We start from the raw sequence: 20,617 nt of genomic DNA on the forward strand, positions 1-20,617 counted from the left end.
CAAATCTTGGAAACCAATGGCCAGTTGAACCCGAAGAATAGATGTGAGATGGGGCTTGTAATTTATGATGGAAAATGATAAGTATGGCATAGGGATAGATGGAACTACGCTATCTTGATCGGGGCTTCCTAAGTAGTGCCCCTCCTATACCCTTTCATCCATTAGGAGTGGTCCCACTGGACTAGGATCGAGGATTAACTCCCCATTTAAGGTAAGAGAAAAAGATCACGGTCAAAACCCCTTTTCCTTCCAGATCATGCCATAATACATATCAAATGCCCAAATATAAACAAGCATAAGCACCCGATTACAAAATCAATAAAGTACCTCTTGATCGGAAGCCCACCTTCATCCATGTGCCCTTGCCAGATGGATGAGAACTCATCAGCTAGTGGTGGTCGTCTGGGGCTGCTGGAAAGACGGTTGGATTTGAAGAATATAGGAGAAAAATTTTCTTCTAGTGGTTACCCACTTTGGTGGGTAACAAGCCTCATGCAATAAGAACCATCTAGAGGCTAAAAGAAGAAGTTATGTGTATTGTTATTGGCATAAGGGAAGATTAGTCTCGCAAAGTATTTTGTTGGAATAGAAGCATCTTGGCAGAGTATTTTGCTGGAATAGAAGTATCTTGGGAAGGTGCAAGGAAGACATCTTTTGTCCTCATACTGAGAAGAAAAAATTCCTTAAGGATCCAAGTGATTCTCTAAATAAACACTTATATCATCAATAGATCTCCTAATGAATAGGGCACCTGGAAATCAAATGGAAATGCCAACAAAAGTAAAAAAATAAAATTCTATCCAATATATTAAGCTTAGCAAGAATTTCATTTGTTTCTTTCTTCTGTCCAATTACTACAAAAGTATCTATTGAAATTGATCCTTCCCATTTCAACTAAAGCTAAATTAATTTCAACAGATTATCATCCTTAAGGGCGTGCATTAACTGCATGATTGAAATTGGAAGAAAACCCGTTTACAATATATATCGTTTTGTTGAAGAGTCATAAATTGTTCCATTATGAAGACTAGAAAGCTACGCTGCATTTCTATAAACTGGCTCTCATAATTGCGTTGACAGTGATCTCTCCAACCATCCCCTCACATTAAGTATTACGAACACTGTGCAACCAATAAAGTTAAAATTTATCACTAGCAAAAGACTTTCTTGAGCTCCTAGACTGTTCACTTGCAAAAACTCCTTCAATTTCTTCAAGCCCTTACTATCTAGCATTTGCAGACTTTTGAGAGGGATAGATTGTTCTTCTTTCAAGTCTCTTTCTGGAAATAGTCCTAACTCCAGTTGCAATCCATGTTGCATGTTATAGAACGAGATGGTGAATATCTTCTTGCCTGGCCAGCGGGCACATCACCTCTATGAGACCTTAAAACTGAAACCACCCACTAGAGAGTATGGTTTCTTGAGTCAACTCAAAATCCCAAAACTGCATCATTAGATTCTTCCCCACAGCCTCTAAGGTTAGGAGACATACAGCTTCATGCTCCACAACACCTCCCACAATTGTTTAACCAAGCACTCTGCAAACGACATAATTAGGCTTTGCACCAGTGCCTTAACATTGATTGATGAGGACATGAATGCCTCTTCTCCCCCTCATCCTCTACCATCATTTCACTTATGGTGTTGATGTTGAGCGAGGGCCTTGTTACCTACCACTACTGGGTGACACCCATAGGAGAATTTTTCTCCTAGATGCATCTTCAGCCAACAACCAGCGACCCCTTATAGCCATCAGATAGCTCAATGTGCCACCATTCTCTGCCACCTGAGCCAACCATTATGTGTCCTCAACCATCTATTATAATCATATGTTTGAAGGTGGACCTTCCAACCTCGAAGGTATGGCTTTTTCATTATGCAATTGGGTATTTTTTCTTGCTTTTCTTGGACAAATTTAGGCATGGATTAGTGGGGATTTGGTAGAAGGAATTGGCTTGGTTTGTACTCTTATTCCCTTGTCCCAACTTGGTGGTTAATCTTGCATCCTAGTCATGTGGGATCTCCTCTATTGGCTACTAGGTTTAGGAGTGGCACTACATGGGAAACCCCGATTTTGGTTGCATGGTCCCACTTCCTGACACCATATGTATCACTCCCTCCCCTCATTATAACCCCTTTTCACACTTTTCCCATTTAGGTCCACATTTGTCCATTGGGTTCACAAGTAGTTAGCCTCCCCCTCCCCTTGTCCACACTTTGGGTTGGGCCTGGAACGATGCCGCGGATGTTGATGCAGCTAAAAAGAAAGTTAAAAGCATAATTTTGCCACTTACAATAGGAAATGTACCATAAAATGCAAAAGATGACTAGGACATAAGAATTTAGCACGTGGGCAAAAACCAAACATGAGCTCTACCCTTATCATTTTGGCCATCACCTTGGTTCCTAGGGCCCCTGTGTGAGCCCTCTACATCATTAAGGAACCCATGATTGTCCCAACCCCTGGTGGGAAATGAACTACCCAACCTTCACTGGGTATTCATTGCTTTATCATACACATCATTCTCTCATTCCCTGGAGACCCAAGCAGTTAAAGGAAAGAAAAATTAGTAAAAGGCAAGAGGCATATGAAGAAAGGTGGAAAACGAAGGTCGGAGTAACTCATGTACCACGATTGCTTTGCTCCCTCCTACGTCTATACACCCATGTGTGGGATTCCCTCATCATAGCTATTGTTGTACCATGGCATGTGGCTTGAAGCCTTCCCTATTGCCCCACTCTGTTCCACCATTATTTCACAAGACGCTTGTCATTTGAAAGATGCACCATGGACCTATCAGTCCCTTAGAGGTTGACACCACCTAATAGGGCCCTTTATTAACCTCCCTCTTGAGCTTGGGAACACCTGTACATTCTAAAGCCCACTTGGAAGGGCATGCCACTATAAAGTGTCCACTTGGGCCCCTAATTTGCAAGTTTATTTACTCAATTTCACTAATGATTATATTGGAAGGTGAGGAGACGCATTGGATCTTATACAATATTACAGGTATGTCTTCATCTTGGGCCTGGCCTCCCTATAAGGGATCCAAGCCCTCGAGAAGGGTCATGATGGCACTTGTAGGGTGAGCGTTGAGATCCATGGGCCTCCTCCACAGGAAAGCATTGATTGCCAAGCCATGGGATTCTTCAATACCACCTATCATGTGTTTGTGCCCCAGTCATGCAGAGATGATGATGCATTTGGACTACATTGCCTACTCGGCCACATACTTGCACCAGACACTTGGCAGTTGATCTAGGGCCCAAATGGGGTTTTGTCTCACCCTGAGAGATAGGGAGGGATTGTATCATCATTCTAGCCCTTACTGATGGAGCATCGACATGTTTGATCCAACTGGAGACCCATGAGACCATTTAGTTGCCCCATAGCTACTTGGGAGCACCGCAAATGTTTTGCTTGGAAACCAAGGGGCCAACCCCTTGGTCATCATTGTGAGAGCCCTCCTCTTCACTTTGGCACATGGAGGACTTGTCTAGGCCTTCCAACAGCCCTTTGCACCACATTTCTATCATTTCGGCCTCATTAGGAAGGCTTATTTTGTACTTTTGAGCTATTTGGTGGGTTTGTCACCAATTAAATCGTTATTTTGCACATTAAAATTTTTTTAGGGGCTTATTAGGCTAAATAGATTAAAATTCAACCCCTTGAGGTTCATATAAATAAAAACAAGCCTCATATGTAACTCATCAACATTTGGATTGGGATTTCTCTTGTGAAAATAATTTGTACCAGCAATTGATGGATGAAATTGGTTGTTCTTTATGCATTTTAATGTTTGGATCATTGCTATTTTATCTTGGAATTTTTATTTTTCAAATACGATGGATGGATATATTCGCTTTATCTTGTAAGTGTTATTTTTTATGTTATTTCTTTACTTTGTCACATGATTAATGTACGAAATATCTTGTCATTATCTTCTTGTGCCCTAATTTGATGTGAAATTCATGAAACACTGGGATTGTGAAATATCGCTTGCATTACATGTTAGATATAGTAAATGAATGTTCCTCGAGGCCTGAGTTGTCTTGCAAACCTTGAAACTTCATTATCTTTCCAAATGAAGTGTAAATTCCTTTTTTTGTTGGGTTTTTGCCTCATTAAGGGTTAGCAAAAAGCTGCATAGGACTCCTTGATAGAGCGAAGTTCCTTCATCAAGGTCAATCTCGACTCCATTTCTCCCAATTGTCAAGGCACTGGGTCCTAATCCTAGTTGATCACCTTCAAAACCCTTTTCTTTTACCTTTTTCCCTCTTTCTTCCCTAACCCTAGAAGGCCAACTAGGGCATAGCACGAATTGCTTTAGGAGGTGAGTTTTTGAGAGCGAGTTGGTAGGCAACTACGCTGGTGAGTCCTCTAAGTGCCCTCCAAATTTGAGGCAATTCCCGTGGCTAGTTTGAGAGAAATATCAAGCTCTAGCTCTGAAACTGTTTTTATTCTTCACCTATCTTGGTTAGTGGCATTCTTAAGGTCATTTTCTCTTGAAAACTCATTGGATTGAATCATTCTTTGACCCCTAACATCCTTGATTGACCTAGGCATCTTATTGCCTCTGAAATTTCATAAACCCTAGGGCTTGCTTAGATCCCCTTAGGTCTCTCTTGTGGTCCCAAAACCCTCACATGATTGTTATCTTACATAACCTTAAGAGATGCATTTCCCATTCCCTAGGAAGCATTGAATTAGGTGTATCTCCTTTATTAAGTAACCCTTTCACCTAGGTCTAGGCATCCTCATAAGCCTTTCTTGTATAGCCATTATCTTGCTCTCAAGGTAATCAAGCCATTATCTGATCCTCTCCTTTGAATGGGCTTTGGGAATCACTTTGTACCTTTTCATTGATCCTATCATACTCGTGCTTTCCTTTATACTAGGCTCCTCCCATTGGTGAAAGTTCGTAAAGAGCAAGGGGCACTCACTGAGGAGGCAGTGGGTCTTTGTCCCATTGTTGTCATTTGGTCTAATAGTTGTCCCTTAGATACTCCTCCTAGGACCCACGCTAGATTGTGTGGCAACTTTTTTGGCGTCATTGTCGGGGAAACAAGACACGTGTATTGGTCCCATATGACAATATTGACCTATCATTTTGGCAACTCCATTGGAAGAATGAAGCCCTTGTTCTTCATTGAACTTTAAGGTCAATGCTTGTAGGGTGGATCAAGCATTTCTCTAGGCATCTCTAAATTCACCCTGGCGACTCCTACATAATTTGCATGTATATCTTAATAGGATGTCTTTCTTTGATGAATTTCCCGCCTTGGACATCACTAGCATCCCTAGACATCCTAATCATGTCACATGGAAGATGGTACGTGGGGTGCCCAAGTTTGATGGTGATCCACTCTCTGCAATTGATCATGTAGAAAGATTTATTGCACATATTTCAAATGCTGGAGTGGTCCACCAGGATGTCCTTATAATGTTATTCATGAGATCACTCCATGGTCATAATACATGGCTACATAATCACGAACCTAGGAGCATCTCATCTATTGAGGAATTCTTTGATGGCTTTCTTAGACATTTTCAAGTATGCCCAGCATTAGACATTCAAGAGGAAGCCTTGATTGAGCATCAAGAAGACCTTGGAAAAGATGATCCCACAAACCCTTCGAACATTGATATCAGTGATTACTTTCATATTGTAGAGGGGAAATGGGAGGTGCATGGGCACCATTTTGACAACGACCCTATCTATGACACCGATGATGATGATATCAATAGGACCCTTTGTTGGTTTTTGGTAGCATCAGAAATGCTTTAGCTTTGAAAATTGGTGGAGAGGCTAAGGCACATGAGTTCTAAAGAACCCAGAAATCGTTTGGTGAAATTCCACCTGAATTGTATTTATTAAAATAATTAATACTTTTAATGGAGTTCCTAAGTCTAAACTTAGGGAAATTAAAATATTAATGAGTATAAATTAAAATATGGGAGAGAATGATCTAGAAGGCGGATCAAGTCATGTTTTAATCTTAGTCGTTGGTTAGAGACTTAATCTCGATCGTTGAAGACTCAACAAAAAAGTATAAAATGGAGGCTTGGGGTTCATTTGGAAACACACACGGAGAAAACGAATTGATCCAGAGTTCGATTTCTGGGGCTAGGTAGTTGAGAAATTCGAACTAAGTGATCATTCAACAGCAGAGGGGCAGTGAGAATCAGGGAGGACTTTCTGGAGAATACTGACAGAGAGGCGGAGAGAGCTTGCAGAGAGGCAGCGCAGTGGCTAGGAGAGATGATGCTGAGCCAGTCTGGGCCCACACAGCCCTAACGCAAAGGTAGAAGGGCCAGCGCAGAGCAGAAAAGTTGCATGTCACACAGAAGCCGGAACTGCTGGGAACGGTCGGAATTGTCGCGAACTGCTAGAACAACTAGGATAGCTGACGCATAGGGCAGAAGAGGTGACGCAAGGCCTACGCAAGGCCAGCGGAGAAATAGTCAGGGTTAGCCAGTCTTGTGCCACATCAGCCGAAATTCTACTGGGTGAAGTGAGGTAAAACTCACTCAATTTTTCCACCAGTATTTTCTCTGTAAAGGATTGCTAGATGAGCATCCTAGATTTGTATTCAAATATTTCTCCTGCATAATAATAAACCCTCAAAACTGTTGCACCAGTTTTCCCGCATTGGGTTTTTCCAGGGACTATTGTGTCCAAAAATAAGTGTGTCCTATGTATCTTGTTCTTTGCTATGTTTTCAGTTTCATGAGCTCAAATATTTAATTAGAGTAGGTTGCAAAAGTAATTTGCTTTAGTATTCAAAAGAATAACTTGGTGAATGTAATTTAAAAATCAAGTAGGTGAAGTAGATTCAGATTTGCTGCAGTAGGGGTTCCTTCAATGTAGGAATTTTCACATGGTGTCAGAGCATTGATTTTGAAATAGGAAGAGCAAATCCAGTGCTAGCAGTGTGGCCGAAAGCTGCACTTGGCAGCAATTTGAATCCCCTTGAAGGGATTGTACAGTCCTTGCTGAGAAGCAGATCCGAGGAAATCTCTCTCTAAGTGAGACGACAAAGAGGTACGATTTCCAGTTCGTGAGTTTGCAGACACAGAGCCTCGGCGCAGTGCTTGAAGGACGCAATTTCTGTCAGGGCAGAATTCCGCTAGAAAAGAACAAAGACACGTAGAAGGCAAATTTTCTCCTCAGAAAACTTTCTGTCAGAAAGTTTGAATTTCTCACTTGCTGAGCAGCTGAGCAGTGCTAAGCAGTGAATAGAGGAGTCATTTCGACAGTTGGGTGAGATGGCATTGCACGGGCTTAGGGATTAGGATAGGTTGGACGGAGCCTCCAACTATGCCATATGGAAGACCAAAATCTCAGTTGTTCTGAAGGAATATGATCTCGAGGCCTACATCAAAAGTGTTGCAGTTTTTCCTACTGACAACGATCAAATGAAGAAGTACAAGGTTGAGCAGGGGAAGGCAAAGAGGCTCATTCTCGATGGAGCTCGAGATCATGAAGTCTCACACTTGCAGGGCAAGGATATAGCCCGAGAGATGTAGGAAGCCTTGTCTTCTCTGTATGAAGGCTCTTCCGAACAGCGGAAGATGTACCTAGAGCAGAATTTGCAGCGGACCTTGATGTAGAAAGGAGAAGGGATGAACCTTTATCTTCAGCATCTTCAGGACACTAGAGACTAGCTAGCTGCAGTGGGGTCCACTCCTCAGCCAACTGCGATGGTGAGCACTGAGGATAGACCTGAATGGAGTCTTAGATGAATGGCAATTTTTTGTCCAAAGCATATTGGGCAGGGAAAAACTACCTTCATAAGAGGAGATGTGGGCGGCTCTTCAACAGGAGGAGTTAAGGAGGGACCTAGTGAAGGTCAACCTCAATGACAGCAGTGAGAGTCTAACAAAGATGAAGGAGGAGGAGAACGCAGTTGTAGCATTGAAGGGACAACAGAAGCAAAAACGAAAGGAGGACATTTCAAAGGTGAAATGCTTCAATTGTGGCGAGATGGGCCACTATGCATCCCAATGTCCTTTGAAGAAAAACGATAAGGATGAGAAACATGATCCTAAGGCTGCTTCAGCAAAGATTGACGAGGATGAGTTTGCCATCACTACCCACGCATCTCCAGGAGGGAGATGGGGCGATATTGAGTTGTAGTCGGGAGGACTATATGTGGCAAGATCCTTGAGGAGTCCACCTCTTGGATCAATTCCTTACTACGGGAGCCCAAGATTCAGCAGTAGCGAGATGCACTTAGTGTTAGATGATGCAGTGGAGTGTTTGGAGGACAGATGCAGTAGCTTGGGACCAGAGACTGATCAATGCAGAAAAGGTTGGCAACAATGCAAATGGCATAGTGTAAAAGTCAGAAACAGCGCAGAAGATTCAAAGGGTCAGCAGCAGTCAGATTCCAACATTCATTGTATTATGCTGAACACAATTAAGTTCAATTAATTTTGGATGTTTTTCAATTGCTTCTCTCAACAACTGAGTTGCAGTAAGGATGTAGTGTTAGCAATGGCAGTGCTAGCAACACAGCAAATGCAGCGTTTGAGAGGGAGTTGTAGTACAAATGTAGCAGTGGTAGTGGAAATGTCATGGGCAGCGGTACAATAGCAGCAACAACATAGTGTTGGTGGCAGTAGCAATGCAGAAAGGTGGTGCTTCAGAAACAGAGCAACATGCAGGTGGACATTGTTGCTAGAGTATTGAGGGAGTGTTAGTTTTTGGTAGCATCGGAAGTGCTCTAGCCTTGAAAATTAGTGGAGAGGCTAAGGCACATGAGTTCTAAAAACCCCAGAAACAGTTTGGTGAAATTCCACCCGGATTGTATTTTAGTAAAATAATTAATATATAATTATTTTAATGCATTTCCTAAGTCTAAACTTAGGGAAATTAAAATATTAATGGGTATTAATCAAAATATGGGTGAGAATGATCTAGAAGGCAGATCAAGTCATGTTTTAATCTTAGCCGTTGATTAGAGACTTAATCTCGGTCGTTGAAGACTCAACAAGAAAAGTATAAAATGGAGGCTTGGGGTTCATTTGGAAACACACAAGGAGAGAACGAATTGATCCAAAGTTCGATTTCTAGGGCTAGGAAGCTGAGAAATTCGAACTAAGTGATCATTTAGCAGCAGAGGGGTAGTGAGAATCCGGGAGAAGGAATTTCTGGAGAATACTGACAAAGAGGTGGAGAGAGCTTGCAAAGAGGCAGCGTAGTAGCCGAGCGAGCTCACGCTAGGCCAGTCAGGGTTGGGCCCACGCAGCACTGACGCAAAGTCAGAAGGACCAGTGCAGAGCAGAAAATTTGCTTGTCAAGCAAAAGCCAGAACTGTCGGGAACAACCGGAACTGCTGGAATTGTTGAGATCGCTGATGCAGAGGGCAAAAGAGGTGATGTAGGGCTGACGCAGAGCCTGAAAGGCTGACGCAAGGCCAGCACATAAATAGTTGGGGTTAGCCAATCTTGTGTCAGATCAGCCAGAATTTTTCCGAGTGAAGTGAGGTAAAACTCACTCAGATTTTCCGCCAATATTTTCTCTATAAAGGATTGCTAGATGAGCATCCTAGATTTGTATTCAGATAATTCTCCTGCATAATAATAAACTCTCAAAACTGCTGCACCAATTTTATCGCATTGGGTTTTTCCGAGGACTATTGTGTCCAAAAATAAGTGTCCTATGTATCTTGTTCTTTGCTCTATTTTTTGTTTCATGAGATCAAATATTTAATTAGTGTAGGTTGTATAAGTAATTTGCTTCAATATTCAGAAGAATAAGTAGGTGAAGTAGATACAGATTTCCTACAGTAAGGGTTCCTTCAATGTAGAATTTTTCACACCCTTGTCTTTCCTCACAAGTACATGAGTTGCATGTGGCCCCTTCCCTCACCCCTTGAACTATCAATGAGGAAGCCATTGTCTCTCTTATGTATGATCATCATGGCCAACCTTCTTGTTATGTCTCTCCATGTCATCAGTGTCCTTTTCCTTCCAATCATGGCCTTATGGTGGCCACAAAGCATGATATAAATGATAGGGACCGTGATGAGGATGACATGCCTGAGGTTGTCATTCATCGAAAAGTTATGAACTTAATTGTTGATTTCTCTATCTTTTGGTTGAAAGAGAGGATATTGTGGAGTAGATTGCATCCCTTTGCTCCCTCTTTGTCCATGATCCTCCGTGTGTGGACATTTTATTTTCCCACCTCCCACCCGTGTGACTTTCCATATAGCCATTCCTACCCTTGCCTTTGGATCTACTGCATGAGTAAGCAAAGGGGCAGTTGTTCTCATATTGATTGGATAATATATTAGTTGCATTCGGTCTATGATTACACTTAGTACTTGTATGATGTAATGTGTATATTAGAGTAGGATGCATTGCATATTGATTTTTGCATTAGAACTAACATCATATTATATTTTCATGCTAGATTAGATGCATTTAGATTAGAATTGCATTTGGAATTTATTTCCTGTTGATTTTATGGCCTAACAAAAGCATGGGCGATCAAAGGACTCCAAAAAAACATGTTTCCCTGTGTTCTTAGTCTTTGATGTGCAGGTAACAAGTCTACGGTCCAAAGACGTTGTTGGTGTTCTCATAACCTCCCCATTCGAGTACATCATTCGTGCACTCTATTGAGAGCTCATGTTGTTGGAAAATGTAACTAGGTTCGATCTTCATTATTGTACTTAAAGTCAAAATGTAATATTTTTGTCAAAAGAAAGTGAAAAGAATTTTATTATTATTTTATTTTGACTTATTAAAGGGTTTCATGCTTGGGTCAAATGTATAAATCAAGCCTCCATTGTAGGCTTTAGGTTATTGTCTAAGTCAATGTTTAAAGACTCCTCCATCTATCTAGTCTCCTTGTTGTTGAAAGAATCCTCTTCAAGTTGGTCTCCATAAGGTGATCACATGTCAGCCTACACAACTGCTCAAATATAAATGTCGACTCCATAACACAATGCTTCATAATATCATGCCGGCCTATTTCATGTTCCAACAACTATATATATCAGCCTAAGTACTTCGCATAAAACACAGTTCTGAGCTCGCATATTTCAAAGAAGTTATTTCGGTGATCACAGAATTCAAACAAGACATTTCAGAGAGTCTACTTTCGATGATCACACATAAATTCGCATAAAATTTCAGAGAACAAGTTTCGATACTACTACAGGAGATCTCAAGTTCAGATTTCAGGACCAGATTTCAAGAAGTCTTCTTTCAGTGATCACAAAAAGTTCATATAGGGATTTTCAGAGACATATGTTCGGTATCATTACAGCAAAAGGTTCAGATATCACAGAGAGCTCGGTGCTATTTCAAAAGGAAGGGTTCGTTCATTGTTATCACAATGACCTTAACTTGGTGATATTACAGTGACTCCAGTTTGGTACATGAAGGAGCTCGGATTGGTTGCAAAGGTGACCTCTTCAAGGACAAGTATGAAGAAGACTAACTGTTACAGGAGCAATGGAATTGAAGCAAGATTGACTTGATGGATGGAGGTAGTCTCGAGTCTGAGTTGTAAGGGTCTTGGTCGTCTCATCTTTTGAATCTAATGAAGGAAGAATTTGTGACTGGGTTTTCCCCTCGAGGGGGGCTTTGCCCTGGTATCGTGCCTACATCTTGTGTCCTCTTCTATTTATTGTTTGGCATTAGTCTTGATGATAAGAAAAGATAAATCAAAATATCTAATAATAATAACAAGAACATCACAAGTTAATATCGTAATAAGGGAAATCAATTAAATTTCCCAACACATGCCCCAGTTGGAGCCAGATGTTACCCACCACCAGTAGGTGACACCCATAGGAGAATTTTTCTCCTAGATATGTCTTCAGCCGACAACCAGCAGCCCCTTGCAGCCACCAGATAGCTCGATGTGCCACCATTCTCCGCCACCTGAGCCAACCATTATGTGCCCTCGCCCATCTGTTATGATCGTATGTTTGAAGGTGGGCCTTCCAACCCCGAAGGTATGGCTTTTCATTATGTAATTGGGTATTTTTGCTTGCTTTTCTTGGACACATTTGGACATGGATTAGTGGGGGTATTCGGTGGAAAGAATGGGCTTGGTTTGTACTCTTGTTCTCTTGTCCCAACTTGGTGGTTAATCATACATCCTAATCCTGTGGGATCTCCTCTATTGGCTACTAGCGTTAGGAGTGGCACTACATTGGAAACCCTAATTTTGGTTGCATGGTCCTGCTTCCCGACACCACATGTATCACTGACCTCCACTCATTATAAGCCCTTTTCACACCTTTCCCATCTAGGTCCACATTTGTCCATTGGATCCACAAGGAGTTAGCCTCCCCCTCCCCTTATCCACACTTTGGGTCGAGCCTAAAATGATGCCCTGGAGGTTGATGCAACTAAAAAGAAAGTTAAAAGCATAATTTGGCCACTTACAACAGGAAATGTACCATAAAATGCAAAAGATGGTCGGGACATAAGAATTAATCACATGGGCAAAAGCCAAACATGAGCTCTACCCCTTACCATTATGGCCATCACCCTGGTTCCTAAGGCCCCTATGAGAACCCCTTGCATCATTAAGGATCCCATGATTGTCCCAACCCCTGGTGGGTGATGAACTGCCCAGCCTTAAGGGTGTATTCATTGCTTTATCATATGCATCACGTTTTCATTCCCTAGAGCCTTGAGCAGTTAAACGAAAGAAAAATCAATAAAAGGCAAAAGGCATATGAAGAAGGGTGGAAAAACAAAGGTCGAGGTAACTCATGTATGACGATTGCTCCCTCCTACATTTATACACCCATGTGTGGGCTTCCCTCATCATAGCTACCTTTGTACTGTGGCATGTGGCTTGGAGCCTTCCCTAATGCCACACTTCTTTCCATCACTATTTCACATGACGCCTGCTATTTGACGAATGTACCATGGACCTGTCACTCCCTTAGAGGTTGAAACCACCTAATAGGGTCCTTTATTAACCTCCCTCTTGAGCTTGGGAACACCTGTACATTCTAAAGCCCACTTGGAAGGGCATGCCCCTATGAAGTCTCCACTTGGGCCCCTGATTTGAAATCTTATTTACTCAATTGCACTAATGGATTTTGTACTGGAAGGTGAGGATACACATTGGATCTTAAACAAGATTGCACGTGGGTCTTCATCTTTGGCTTGGCCTCCCTATACGGGATCCAAGCCCTCCAAAGGGTCATGATGGCACTTGTAGAGTGAGCGATGAGAGCCATGGGCCTCCTACACAGCAAAGCATCGATTGCAACACCATGGGATTTTTCAGTACCACCTATTACTTGTTTGTGCCCATTCATGCAAAGATGATGATGCACTTGCACCACATTGCCCAGTCGTCCACATTCTTGCACTAGACACTTGATAGTTGATCCAGGGCCCAAATGGGGTTTTGTCTCACCCAAGGAGACAGGGAGGGCTTTTATCATCATTCTAGCCCTTATTCATGGAGCATTGACATGTTTGATCCAGTTGGAGACCCATGAGACCATTTAGTGTGCCCCACAGCCACTTGGGAGCACCACAGATGTTTTGTGTGGAAACCAAGGGGCCAACCCCTTGGTCATCATTATGAGAGCCCTCCTATTCATATTAGCACATGGAGGACTTGTCTAGGCCTTCCAATGGCCCTTTGCACCACTTTTCTATCATTTCGGCCTCATTAGGAAGGCTTATTTTGTACTTTTGAGCTATTTGGTGGGCTTGTCACTGATTAGATTGTTATTTTACGCATTAAAGTTGTTTTTAGGGGCTTATTAGGCTAATATAAATAAAATAAAGCCTCATTTGTAACTCATCATCATTTGCATTGGGATTTCTCTTGTGAAAAGAATTTGGACCTACAATTGATGGACAAAATTGGCTGTTCTTGATGCGTTTTGATGTTTGTATCTTTGCTATCTTACCTTGGAGCTTCTATTTTACAAATATGATGGATGTATATATTCGTTTTATCTTGTAAGTGCTATTTTTGATGGTATTTCTTTATTTTGTCACATGATTAATGTATGGATTATCTTGTCATTATCTTCTCCTAATTTGATGTGAAATTCATGAAACAATGGGATTGTGAAGTATTGTATGCATTACATGTTAGACATAGCAAATTAATGTTCCTAGAGGCTTGTGTTGTCTTGCAAACCTTGAAACTCCATTATCTTGCGAAACAAAGTGTAAATTCCATTGTTGTTGTGTTGTTGCCTCATTAGGGTTAGCGAAAAGTTGCTTAGGACTCCTTGATAGAGCAAAGTTCCTTCATCAATGTCAATCTCGACTCCATTTCTCCCAATTGTCAAGGCATTGGGTCCTAATCCTTGTTGATCACCTTCAAAACCCTTTTCTTTTACCTTTTTCCCTCTTTCTGCCCTAACCCTAGAAGGCCAAATAGGGCATAGCAAGACTTGTTATACAAGGTCAGTTTTTGAGAGCAAGTTGGTAGGCAACTGCGTTGGTGAGTCCTCCAAGCGCCCTCCAAATTTGAGGCAATTCCCGTGGCTAGTTTGAGAAAAATCTCAAGCCCTATCTCCAAAACCGTTTCTATCCTTCACCTATCTTGATTAGCAACATTCCTAGGGTCATTTTCTTTTGAAAACTCATTGGAAGTAATCATTCTTTGACCCCTATCATCCTTGCTTGACCTAGGCATCTTATTTTCTCTTAAATTTCATAAACCCTAGGCCTTGCTTAGACCCCCTTAGGTCTCTCTTGTGGTCCCAAAACCCTCACATGATTGTTATCTTACATAACCTTAAGAGATGTCTTTCCCATTCCCTAGGAAGCATTGACTTGGGTGTATCTCCTCTATTGAGTATCCCTTTCACCTAGGTCTAGGCCTCCTCTTAGGCCTTTCTTGGAGAGCCATTATCTTGCTCTCAAAGCAATCAAGCCATTATCTGAGACTCTCCTTTGAATGGGCTTTGTGAATCACTTTTTACCTTTTCATTGACCGTATCATCCTTGTGGTTTCCTTCATACCAGGCTCCTCCCATCAATGAAAGTTTGTAAAGAGCAGGGGACACTGACTGAGGTCATAGTGGGTCTTTGTCCCATTGTTGTCATTTGGTCTAGTAGTTGTCCCTTAGGTGCCCCTCCTAGGACCCCTACTAGATTGTGTGGCAACAGGCCTCAAGCCTTTTAGGTTTTCCAATCCCCTGCTCTTTTATTTCTTTTACTATCATTTATATATCTTGCACTTCGGTAAAATTTTGGACCTGGGAATGTTCTAGACAATTCCACTATTTAGTGGACAGTGATTGTAATCTTAAATCCCATTGACCTATTACATGATCATTTGTGGACAATTCTAAAATTATTTTATGTTATTGACATGGTAAATTCAAGTCAAAAAAAAATTTGCACTATTATATTTGCAATCAGATCCCTCATGCCCATTCTTGTTGACCTTTATTTACTTTTGAGAAGGTTGTTAAGAACAAAATACAAATTCTATGTTGTGATGTAGTTGTTCCTGAAACACCAAGTACCTCAACACAGTACATGTCATCCTTTCCATATGTTACAAGAATTCCCACAGGTATGGAGTCCATGTCAATTCTTTCACTCTTCCATTTTAGCTGGATAGCACGCTTCAGTGTATGGTTGATTCGGAAAGCTGGAGCAGCATACCATAATGAAGCCAATCTCCCTGTATTTACATCAAACATTGGAAGAGTCACAAATGCTCAAAACTGAATAGGCAAAAAAATGCATTTAGCCAACAAACAAAATAATCAGATTGATTAATCATTAAATGAAGCACTGGCCACAACTGAATGGATATTTGCATCATTGAGGACACCATATCCAATAAATTAATCACCACAGGTGCTTAAAAACTCTAGGAAGAATCTATCTATAAGCAAGTTTGTCAAATTACCTTTGGAGAGACCATTGGCTTCCACTTGTTCACGCTCACAAAGACATGCAGCGGCCAAAGCTGCACCAAATTTAGCATCCTCCATCTCACATTTGACTAACTCTTCGTTGTAGTCAGGAAACAGATCACTCTTGAAGTGCTCTATGAAATTTGTTTCAACTTGGCCACTTGAAAAGGTACAATGGCCAGCCAGGCCTTGGAGGAAGTTAACATTGGTTGGTACACCAGCAACCTGGAATATTATCCATTATGGTAATCAATACTTCCACATTATTCTGGATAAGAACAATATGAACAGATTATTATACATAATAGTAGTACATTTTTATGAAAATGCTCAGTACGCCTGCAATACTAAGTAAAAAGTCAACATGCTTCACGGAACAACTCAATCAGAAGAAACATATGTGAATAGATAATGCTACTATCTTATAATACCTGAAATTTTGACAGGCAGTCCTTCAATTTAACCAATGCTGCTGCTCGGTTTTCTCCCCAGACTACTAGTTTAGCTATCATCGGATCATAATGCACACTTACTGTATCCCCTTCTTTAACTCCAGTCTCAACTCTAACTGTGCAATGATGTAGGTAAGTTGATCTTAAAACTAATTAAACACCTGGGTATGAAATCATATTATCGTACCAAACAAAGCCTTAGTTTTCTTAATACCTTTTGTCGATGCAAGTGGAGGGCAGTAATGATTAAGAAGTCCAGCTGCTGGTAGAAAGCCTTTAGGAACATTTTCAGCATAGATGCGTGCCTCAAAGGCATGGCCTTTACAACATATCAGTAGATAAGTACAAATTGTCAGCTCTCTGAAAACATTCTTATCCCATTTTTCATGCAGATGTATGAGTGTCAAAATCTAGAGCAAGAATTAATGTTCTTCGTCAGTGTTATTCAAATAATTTTATGGTAAGAGATAACTGGTAAAGTATAAGATCACTTCCAAATTGTACTCCCTGCTTATGCTCAATATTGAATGGAATGGTACTCTTTGAACTGAATTACTAAAGTTCCACAATTGATTGCAACTATTATAATAGGACAAGAAATGAGAGATATAGATAAAAAGTTGAAAATAAGTTATGCAATGTCCTCTCCAAATTGATGGCTAATGGAAGACGAAATAGCCTATCTGACCCCGTAGGCTATAGTCTTGTTAAAGGGTTAAAAACCCAATTTTTCCTATGTTGGGGAAATATTGGGCAAAAATTGGGTCGGATGGGGCTAAATTAGGGGTTACACACACAACCCCCCACATTTGTGAAGCCCATGAAAAATTTATAAATAGAAGAGGGTTGAGATCAAACAAGGCATCATCAATTGTGAATCAATTCGTCTGTTTTCTTGAGCTTAGCTCTAAGGGTTTTAAGAACCCTTCAAACCTATCAATTTCAGTGGTGAAAGATTCCACCCTAGTTGATAAACTTTTTTTTCTTTCTTTCTATTTATGTTTTGGCAAGCAGGGAAGAATTTTGTTTGAGCATATCAAGGGTTTGCTGGAAAAAGGAAGGCTTAAAAAGGGAGGTCCACATTCTCTTATGAGGCCCGAAAACTCGCTTGAGGTAACAAAAGTTAATTCTGAGGTAGAATGCAAAACCCTGAGGTAGACACTCCTTACATAGTTGAATTACTACACAAAATGATAACCCTGGGCAACGAAATACCATATTCTAACTGAGACCTAAATTCTTACTAGTCTACAGCAGGCCGAGGTCAATTTGAGGTAGTTGAAACCTCCTGGAGAGTGAAGTACTGAAGTGTTCATCTGAGGCAGGTCCGAGATCCCTAGGGCAAGAAGTCGTGTTTTTTTCCTGAGCCTAAGAGAGACCCATCTAATATAACTTCGTGGTTTATTCAATTGACAGACTCACAAGATCCGAAGTCCTATAGGAGTCGTGCCCATTTGGAATCTGAAGCACTGAAAGTTCATATCTAACACAGGATCCAAGACATTTTAAGCTGAGGTGGGGTCTAAGACACTTAAAGCTGACATTCTGAAGCCAACTCCACAGATCCAGAGTCTGGGAATAGAGTGCGAGTCCTATAGCGGGATAGAAATTTTTCTAAGGAAGTGCGAGGTACCTGATTTGTAATAGACCCGATATTGTGGTAGTGATAAAAGGCAAAAAGAGGAAGCACAGACCTGAGGTAATTAGGGTATTTGAATTTTGTAGTATTAGTCTGCTCCAAAAAATCAGCTCTCTATTGTATTGTTGAATTTACAAGGGTATGTTTGGACTACATCTATTGCATTAGTTGATGGAACTATTGGATTATATTGTTGGGATTATTTCATATTGAAAGTTGGAACTATTGATTAAGAATTCTATTATTTGTGTTCAATTGAATGGTTTATATAAAAAAGGAATTTTTGAAACCCTAGTTACTGAAGGAAAATAAAAACTCGGGCAAAAAAATTCCTTACAATATTATAGTGGTATTAGAGCACAAGCATCCTGCCAACTTGTGAGTTCATGAGCCTTGTATGCTTCCTGCTAGTGTTACTTGGGAGCGGGAGCGAAAGCAGGGAGCGAGAGCGAAAACGGGTGCGAGAGCGACATTTTCAAAAGCTCTCGATTTGGGAGCGAATCCCGGAGCGATTTTATATAATATATATATTTTTTATATTTTGATACATATATGTCAACAAAAACATGTAGAATGATGAATTAGATATAAAAAACATAAAAAAAACATAGATTGATCATTGAACCATATAACAACAATCATCTAGAAGTTATAATCTTCATCAATCACGTTCACAAGTTAGTAACATACAACATATTGGGTCTTGTGAATCATGATTCATCAATCTTAAAGTTTCAACTTCAAGCTTTCAAAACTGAAAATTCAATATATAACATTTATCATCATTGATCACCAAAGTTGTACTTGTAAGCTAAGTTTAACCATTACAAGAAATAATATCTAACATGAAATGAAATGTTATAAAATGAAATGAAATTAAACAACTTTCACGAAGCATCATATTCATAATTCAGAATCATTACCAATGAGTTATAATTGCCAACTTCAAACTTCAAACTTAAATTGTCATATATTGTTTACAAAAAATATCATAATAAATATGAAAGAGTCAACAATTATGAAAACTAATAGAAACTAGAAAAGACAAGTAAATTGTAAATCTATTATCTACGACTTCATGTGGCCCTTTCCACGAGAAGTGTCTGATGTATGAGCAGGTCGTGGTGGTCTTCTAGGAGTCTCCTCCCGCACAGGTCGACGACCAGAACCAGAAGGCACATGCCCTCCACATGAGGATGTAGATGGAGGCGGCGACAACAAAGGAACAAGACTCGGAACTCGAGCACTGCTACTGGATGGTGGAGGTGGCATGGTTGTTACTTCATCTTCCTCTCTCATAAGTTCCGCTTCCAGTTCTTCAAGATGTATAGTGCCATCCTCCAAATTATCATCCTCTGGGTGGTTGTCCCAAATTTTATATGTTGGATCCTCATAAGCCCGATCACAGTAATGACTCAACAACCTCAAGTTGTAGTGCACATAAACCAAGCTTTCTGCCCGGTTTTCATTGAGTCTGTTTCTTTTCACATTATGTATGAAGTTGTAGGTGCTCCAACACCTATCTGCAAAAGAAGTATTTACAACCTATGACAGAACTTTTTTTGCCAATTTTGGCAAAAGTCCCTGGCCGCCATATGCTTCCCACCATGTGAGAGCATCAAATCTGTCTCTATCTTCCATTGCATGAAAGGTACCAAACAAACCAATGCAACTGAAGTATCTGCCTAATTCAAGACGCAGACTAGCACATTCCTCCCTGTCAAGCATCAACTTGTCTAATGCTTGTAAATATCTTGTAGATACCTCTTCATCTATATGGGGTTTGACCCTAATCCCACCCCCTGGTGTAGGTTGGCCCAACCAAGATGCAGAGTAGTATTTTGGCGTAAGGATATACGCCAAGCAATGTAGTGGAACATTAAGTTTATCCCACCGTATACACACACAATCGTGAATCAGTTTATACAAGTTGGGATCATTTTTATGAACAATATCTTTTATTTGCCCCAACATGGTATCCATCTGCTCATACACCTTGCCAATCACTGGTTTATCTATATCTACAAACCGAATCATGTGATAAACGGGCTCGGTGAAATCCAATACTTGCCTCGCACATGCCCAAAACATACCATCAAGAGCGGTCTCCTCCACCTGTTCAAAACCTTGCCTGTCAGTTGCATTTGTAGCCCTTTCCTTTAATACCTGCCAGTGTGGACTTGATACCATGCTAGCCAATGACTCTCTTACCTTCAAAAGACGCCTGAAGGTGAGGTAATAGCTATCAAATCTAGTCCCCGCAATCTTCAACAACTCCAATCTTGAGTGACTGCGGAAAAGCCCATGGGTATTGCTATGATTTGTAATAAATTTTATCATTTCTTTGCCTCTCTTCTACAAATCACCAATCCATTTGTATTGTTCGTTTTTGTTCTTAACAATATCATGCATCAAAAAGTTCATTGTGTGAACCAAACACCCAGACCAAAATATGTTGGGGTATTTATCCTCAATAATTGCTCCCGCTGCCTTACAATTAGGAGTATTATCAGTGATGACTTGGATGACATTGTATGGCCCAATACGGTCAATTGTTTCAAGTAATGGTTCTGCAATGTTGATGTCGGTCTTGAACTTGTCTGAGTAATCATATGCTGAAAGAAAGATGGCACCACTA

The 20,617-nt window shown here is 40.7% G+C and overlaps 1 protein-coding gene across 2 annotated transcripts in view; it reads right to left on the reverse strand.

Annotated features, from left to right (window-relative positions):
• MCCA (methylcrotonyl-CoA carboxylase alpha chain) overlaps positions 1–20,617 on the reverse strand; it is a 388,726-nt gene that overhangs the window by 69,250 nt on the left and 298,859 nt on the right. For both annotated transcript variants that reach the window (XM_089395890.1, XM_089395892.1), the window contains exons 9-12: positions 16,555–16,659; positions 16,320–16,456; positions 15,882–16,113; positions 15,490–15,650 (exon numbers count right to left, since the gene is read on the reverse strand). In XM_089395890.1, the coding sequence (XP_089252016.1) occupies positions 15,490–15,650; positions 15,882–16,113; positions 16,320–16,456; positions 16,555–16,659 (635 nt within the window). The remainder of the gene's footprint in view (positions 1–15,489; positions 15,651–15,881; positions 16,114–16,319; positions 16,457–16,554; positions 16,660–20,617) is intronic.

Source organism: Pinus tabuliformis, chromosome 1_2 (assembly GCF_031772625.1).
Source record: "Pinus tabuliformis cultivar Carrire ecotype Pingquan chromosome 1_2, CPIR1, whole genome shotgun sequence".
NCBI lineage: Eukaryota > Viridiplantae > Streptophyta > Pinopsida > Pinales > Pinaceae > Pinus > Pinus tabuliformis.